The 7,500-nt window shown below is 42.1% G+C and overlaps 1 protein-coding gene across 1 annotated transcript in view; it reads left to right on the top strand.

Moving 5' to 3' along the window:
* The window catches only part of LOC123502976 (LIM domain-binding protein 3-like), a 70,617-nt gene that overhangs the window by 2,181 nt on the left and 60,936 nt on the right, over positions 1 to 7,500 (top strand). The window contains exon 2 of the mRNA XM_045252275.1: positions 5,942 to 6,088. Coding sequence (XP_045108210.1) covers positions 5,942 to 6,088 — 147 coding nt within the window. The remainder of the gene's footprint in view (positions 1 to 5,941; positions 6,089 to 7,500) is intronic.

The raw sequence follows: 7,500 nt of genomic DNA, 5'->3' as shown, positions 1-7,500 counted from the left end.
TCTCTCTCTCTCTCTCTCATTATTTTCTCATCCAAACAATATTTCTGATGTGTGGGTTGTTCTCTCTCTCTCTCTCTCTCTCTCTCTCTCTCTCTCTCTCTCTCTCTCTCTCTCTCTCTCTCTCTCTCTCTCTCTCCGCCTCTCCCAAGAGTTCATAAAGTGTCTCCAACTCTACGAGACACGAGTCCTTATACTGTGAGAGTCTTTCTTCGCCTCACATCCCTCCTCTCACTCCCTCACTCCCTCACTTACTTACACTCGCTCACTCGCTCACTCACCACCTCTATTACTACTCTGCCCCGAAAGAGGTTTGTAGAGTTTAAGCACACATGAAATTAAATAGGAAAACACGCACACGCATACATATATATTCATTTACGTAAACGCGCTGTAAATGTAACGCTACTACTGCTACTACTATTCAGAATTACGGGAAGGTTGGTGTTTTTTTCATTTTTCTACGGTACATACATGTTGCATAAGGTTATTACTTCAAATCCTGCAATGGCGCGTAAATCAGTTCTTCATATTGCGGTGTTCACTTTTTTTTTTCATTTATTTATTTATACCATGTGGGCTTTTCACGGGAATTTCTGGGCTAAAGAGGATACTTTTTTTGGGGTATATCCAATCTCAAAGCCCACCCGCTAGGAAACCGTTGCCCCGAGTGAGGAAGACCAACCTACACTCGGACCGTGGACAGGATTCGAACCCGTGCGCTTGGAGACCCCTCGGACCCCAAAGCACGCATGGTTCCACTGTATCACGGCGGTTTGTGGTATTTCCTTACTATCTCTGGTCGAGCCCTACCTCATACTTTCTCTTCTACTGTCTTTCAATATTTTCTCGTTTTCATTCTTCTTCTGCACTGACTTTTATTGTTCACCTCACTTTTCTATGAACTTCGAAATTCCAACTCATATTGTCCCTACTATGCCATTGTAAAGGAGGATTCCAAACCAGGTGAGTAATACATACATACATACACACATACACATACATACATACATACATAGAGGTTTGAGTGACTGAGAGGAAGAAGGAAGATTAATAAAAAGAAAATGAAAGGTAGGAAATAGGGAATAAGTAGAGAGAGAGAGAGAGAGAGAGAGAGAGAGAGAGAGAGAGAGAGAGAGAGAGAGAGAGAGAGAGAGAGAGAGAGAGAGAGAGAGACCAACCCACACGTCAGGAATATTGTTTGGATGAGAAAATAATGAGAAAGATAGAGAGAGAGAGAAAGAGAACAGGGACCATCACATCAGCCTGTCAACACAACACCACCACCACCACATCACCCAACACCTCACCACCCACAACACACACAAACACACAGAAAAACACCTTAAAGTCCCAAAAACTAACCCAAACCTCAACAAAAACCCTTAAAAACACATGAACTCTTACACCTTGACCTAACACGTGACCTTAAGCAGCATGGAAGGTCACAACGAAATAGAACGAAGCTGAAGTCGAGGCTGAATGAAAGAATTCGGAGGTGGGAGTGTCCGATTCCTGGGGACGTTGGTAATTGGATTTGGCTTCGGACAATACAATGTGACCCAGAACAGACACCTCCATTTGTCTCGACTAACGCATTTTTGGCACAATGTCACAAAGCTAGAGGGTCTGAAATGTGGCAAGAGGTTGTGGGATAGTCGTCTCTGTGGGTGGGGGTTGCGTGGCCGTGTCTTGCCCCCGTGGGAGTGGCTGGGCGGGCGGCTGTAACCTCAGGGTGATAACAAGGCGGTGTTAACGGCCTGTCATCGGCGCCGCCAAAACAAAGGACGAGATACTGTTGTTTACGCTGTGTGTGTGTGTGTGTGTGTGTGTGTGTGTGTGTGTGTGTGTTTGAGAGGCAGACTTTGATGCCACACACACACACTCTCTCTCTCTCTCTCTAGGACAGAATAAATACGTTTCTTTTTTCTTTCTCCTAAATTTTCCTGCACTGAAAGTGTGTGTGTGTGTGTGTGTGTGTGTGTGTGTGTGTGTGTGTGTGTGTGTGTGTGTGTGTTTGAAGTCAGAAACGCACGTGCGAGATTGAATGAAAAATATCCAAGTAAACTTCTCCTCTGTTGTCTAAGTGGCTGGAAAGATGCGATAAAGAGAGAGAGAGAGAGAGAGAGAGAGAGAGAGAGAGAGAGAGAGAGAGAGAGAGAGAGAGAGAGAGAGAGAGAATGTCTGTACTCTCATCTTTCTGTAGTTCCAGTTTCTCTTCCTTCTTCTCTTCCTGTTCCGGTTTCCCTTCCTCCTCCTCCTCCTCCTCCTCTCTTCCTCCTCCTCCTCTTCTTTCTATTGTCCCTTGCCTCGCCTTCAAGCACAACTACGGAGAGAAGGGAGAGGAGGAAAAAGAGAGAGAGAGAAAAAATATGAAAAGCGAATCACTTCCGGTTCATACTGTTTCCTCCTCCTCCTCCTCCTCCTCCTCCTCCTCCTCCTCCTCCTGACACAATCGCAACCTTCTTTGAATACGTCACAACCTTCGCTAACTCGCTCCAGATAATGTCCTTCCCTTTCAAGTCTCCTGTTACACCTTTCCCTTCCCTCTATTATCGTTCCATGCCTCCCCTCCCCTTCCTTCTTCAACCCTCCGTCCCTCCCTCCTGCCGCTCCTCCCTCCCTCCCTCTCCCAGTCCTTCCATTCCACGATTCCTTCTCTCCCTCTCTTACTTCCTTCCGTCTCCTTCCTGCATTCCTTTCCTATTTTCTCCTTGTATTTCCTGTCCTCGCGATTTTTACTTATCTTAGCGTGTGTCAATGAGAGAGAGAGAGAGAGAGAGAGAGAGAGAGAGAGAGAGAGAGAGAGAGAGAGAGAGAGAGAGAGAGATTTCAGACTTTTTATTATCTGCGAAAGTGAATTATTACGCAAATTACAACGAACACTCTGTAATTACAATAAACACATGGATTACATGCGTGTTTTTTTTTTTTATCATATAGAGCTACATGGAAATATAAACCAAACCAGGGTGAATATAAAAAAAAAACATAAAATAAATGAAATTAGCTATAGTACAAGAGAGAGAGAGAGAGAGAGAGAGAGAGAGAGAGAGAGAGAGAGAGAGAGAGAGAGAGAGAGAGTACAGTGGAACCATGCGTGCTTTGGGGTCCGAGGGGTCTCCAAGCGCACGGGTTCGAATCCTGTCCACGGTCCGAGTGTAGGTTGGGCTTCCTCACTCTGGGCAACGGTTTCCTATCGGGTGGGCTTTGAGATAGAAGGTACCACAAAAAGTATCCCCTTTAGCCCAGAAATTCCCGTGAAAACCCCACGTGGTAAAAGAGAGAGAGAGAGAGAGAGAGAGAGAGAAGTCATATAAACAGGATTCTGGGATATAAATGTAGCTTTTGTTTCTTATAATAGAGCTTAGTCCTCTTCACTGGTGCCATCTCTGTGTGGTGACGTTTGGTGCATTGTAGGGAAGTGCTCGCATGGAGACAGAAGGCAAGAGGAAAAAATATAAGATAAAAGGGAAATTATAATCTTTTTCCAGAATATAGAACGATTTAAGTGACTAGCCAATAAAAGCAAGTCTTGAATATGCAGAACATCCAATAGTAAAAGGAGTTAAAGAGATATTGATGATGATTTGCAGATTTATTTAAAGAGAAAACACACACACAAAAAAATGAGCAGAATGGAGAATTAGGAAGAGTGTAAAGTGAAGTATACGAAAAGGAGACATCAATGACGATTACTTAAGGGATTTTGATGATTTACAAAGTTATTTAAAAAGGAAACACAAAGAAAATGAACAGAATGGAGAACTAGGAGGGGTGTAAAGTGAAGTATACGAAAAGGAAACATCAATGACGATTATTTGTAAAGCAACCCTGAAGAAGCATCAGAGAAACTAGTCGGGAATAAACTCACCTTCCTACATCTGTGTCTCTCTTCATCTCCTCCTCCAAAGCTACTTAAGGCAAACTCCAAGGAATGAAAGGGTGTATGAAGGGGTCCATGGAGACAAGTGAAGCGCCAGGAGACAACAAGAGGTAAGGTGTCGGTGGAAGGGTGTATGAAGGGGTCCATGGAGACAAGTGAAGCGCCAGGAGAAGACAACAATAGATAAGGTGTCGATGGAAGGGTGTATGAAGGGGCCCATAGAGACAAGTGAAGCGCCAGGAGACAACAAGAAGTAAGGTGTCGGTGGAAGGGTGTATGAAGGGGTCCATGGAGACAAGTGAAGCGCCAGGTGAAGACAACAAGAGGTAAGGTGTCGATGGTTTTGGAAGAAAAACTCAAGGGAATGCTCTGCGCGGAAAAAAAGAAGAAGGAGAAGAAAAATAAACATGAATAAGAACTTAGGTTAGTGAAGAATCAGCGCAAAATATAAGTAAAAGATCCAGACGAAGAGAAATACCGGTGTTGGTTAGGTTAGGTTAGGTAAAAGATCCAGACGAAGAGAAATACCGGTGCTGGTTAGGTTAGGTTAGGTAAAAGATCCAGACGAAGAGAAATACCGGTGTTCTTTAGGTTAGGTTAGGTAAAAGATCCAGACGAAGAGAAATACCGATATTCTTTAGGTTAGGTTAGGTGAAAGATCTACACGAAGAGAGTGAACAGTCAACATGAAAGCCCATCTGGATGAAATAATTTACTACTGAAAACCAAGATCAAGAAGAAAAAAGTGACCAAAAAAGGAAAAAAAAAGTGAACATGAAGCCCCACTTAATGAAATAATTTGCAACTGAAAACTAAAAAGCTCAAAAGTAAAGTGACAAAAAAAAAAAAAAAACGTGACGCCGCAACACGTAAAAGTCATACGGCGCCCGATTACAAAAAAAAAAAAATCCATAAAAGCACCAGAAATATTGAGATGAAAGACCACGCAGTATTCAGAAACGCAGCGCTCTCTCGCCACGACTATACATTTCAACACCACAGAGATAATTGGACAGGTTCTCAAGTATTTCCACTGTAGATAATGTAGAAATCTTGTAAATCCACCGCCTACAACCACAAAAAACACTCTTAACACCATATATAACCATAACTATATTTCAACACCACAACACAAAACGATTGGCCGGGCTATAAGTACTTTTGCTGTTAAATGATGTAGAAATCTTGTAAATTTATCCATACAACCACAAAAAACATCCTTAACATCCTACATAACCATGACTATATTTCAACACCACGGAAATGCTTTGCCGGGGGGTTAAATGATGTTAAATGATGTTAAATGATGAAGAAATCTTGTAAATTTATCCATACAACCACAACAAACACTCTTAACACCATATATAACCATAACTATATATACTTCAACACCAAAAAATGCTTGGCCGGGTTATAAGTACCTTTGTTGTTAAATGATGTAGAAATCTTGTAAATTCATCCATGCAACCACACACACACAAACACACAAAAAAACTTCTTAGCAAGTCACGTAACTTTAACTTGAGACTCTGGAAGGTAATAAAGATACTGTTCGGAAGTTCAAATCAACACAAGACACTAAATGATGTAGAAATCTTGTAAACATATATCCCTACAATTATATAAAACACATCACCTCAACTCGTCTCTAAAAAGTAGTGAAAATACCGTCAAGTGTTTCAAAATTCACTCGAAAGTTCAAATATTAATCAGCACAAGGCACCAAATAATGTAGACATCTTGTAAATCTCACCTTATAACCACACACACACAAAATAAATAAATAAATAAATAAATAAATAGATAAATAAATAAAGCCCTTAAATACCCAGACAACCTCACCTTATAAAGTAATGAAAAGTGAAAAGCAGTGAAGTGTTTCGGAATACACTCGACAACAAATAATGCAGAAATCTTATGAATTAAACCCTATTACTCGTACCACATATATACAAAAAAAAAAAAAGAAAAGAAAGAAGAAAAAAACACCCTTAAAAAACCCACATAGCCTCAATAAGAGTCTCTGAAAGCTACTAAAGGTGCCGTGAAGTGTTACAGAGTAGTCAAAAGTTCCAACCAGCACAAGGCACCAATTCACAAGATCCTGACGCGTGGCTTGTCTTCCTTCCTGCCTTCCTTCCTGCCCTCCCTGCCCACCCAGCCATTCTTCCGTGCCACGTGCAAGACCCAACCGCCGGAGCCTTGGTGAGCCTTGGGACACGCGCGGGAAGGGCCAGAGTGCCGTGTGAGGGAGTGGCACGCGCAACCAGGAAGCAGCTGAAGTGAGGTACATCAAGGCGACTTTCCACTGTTATTCACCTCCGTCTTTCAATGACACGGGAGAAAGAAAAGGAAAAAAAAAATGACGGGATGGAGATGTGATGCGGACGAGGGTGAGTGAAATACGAGATGATAATAGGTGGTGAAAAGGGAGTGAGAGAGTGAGTGAGAGGGACAGGCGGTGTGGGGAGGAGGGGGTGAGAGAGAAGAAGAGAGAGAGAGAAAGGGAACAATTCTCAGGACAAGCCAGACAGGAGATAAAAGTGAGTGAAAGGATAGGTAATAAAGAAAAGCAAATACCTCACTCGTTGGTGAGAGAGAGTGGAAACAAGAAACATGAAAATTACAAAGGCTAAACATAACAAAAGGGAAATACTGAATAAATAATAAGTAAAGTAAACATAATAAACAGAACCGAAGGGAAGATAAGAAAGATAAAAAAGAAGGAAGGATGAAGATAAAGAGAAGGTAGAAGAGGGAAAGGAGAAGAGGAGAAGGAGAATGATGATGGAGAAAGACTGAAATGAGAGAGAAATACTAATAAAAGAATAAATAAAGAAACGAAACATAAGAGAAGGAATGAAGGTAAGGAGAAGGTAGAAGAGGAAGAGGAGAAGAAGAGAAGGAGAATAATAATGGAGAAAGACTGAAATGAAAGAGAAATAATAATAAAAGAATAAATAAAGAAACAAAACATAAAAAAAAAACTGAACCGAACGAGAAACACGAAAGGAAGAATGAGGACGAAGAGAGTGCAGAAGAAGAAGAGGAGGAGGAGGAGGAGGAGGAAGAGGAGGAAGACGAGGAAGAGAGGAAGAGAATAATGATGAGGGAAGACAGCGACGAACAAAAGAAACTGGAAAATAAGGTGAGTGGACACGCGTCTCCCGTTTTCTCTCCTTTCATCGCCCCCAGTTCCGTTTTCTGAGGAATCTGGCGGTCGCACGTGTCGGAAATTTGAGATATTGAGGAATTTATGAATTATGGCCGCATTTTTGGTGGTTGACAGCATAGGCCTATTTGACGCCCCCCTCCACCCCTCTCCCCTCACCCAAATACTCTAAAAGAACCTATAGAATCCACAAATTTGTCCAGGAAGAGTTTTGAGAGGAGAAAAAAGAGAGTTGGCTGGAATAATGGATGTCATGAATCGATTAAATTCTCTCAAGTAGGAGTGAAAAAGGGAATCCAAGCCTCATTAAAGGAGTATTTCACATTTCACGGATTTTGTGTAATTCACCTCGGTCGCCTGCTGGTCACCCAGCCAGTCTTTCCCATTACGGAGCGAGCTCAGAGCTCAAAGACCGATCTTCGGGTAGGACTGAGACCACAACACA

The sequence above is a fragment of the Portunus trituberculatus genome, chromosome 13, assembly GCF_017591435.1.
Source record: "Portunus trituberculatus isolate SZX2019 chromosome 13, ASM1759143v1, whole genome shotgun sequence".
Lineage (NCBI taxonomy): Eukaryota > Metazoa > Arthropoda > Malacostraca > Decapoda > Portunidae > Portunus > Portunus trituberculatus.
This window is presented reverse-complemented; position numbering and strand designations above follow the sequence as displayed.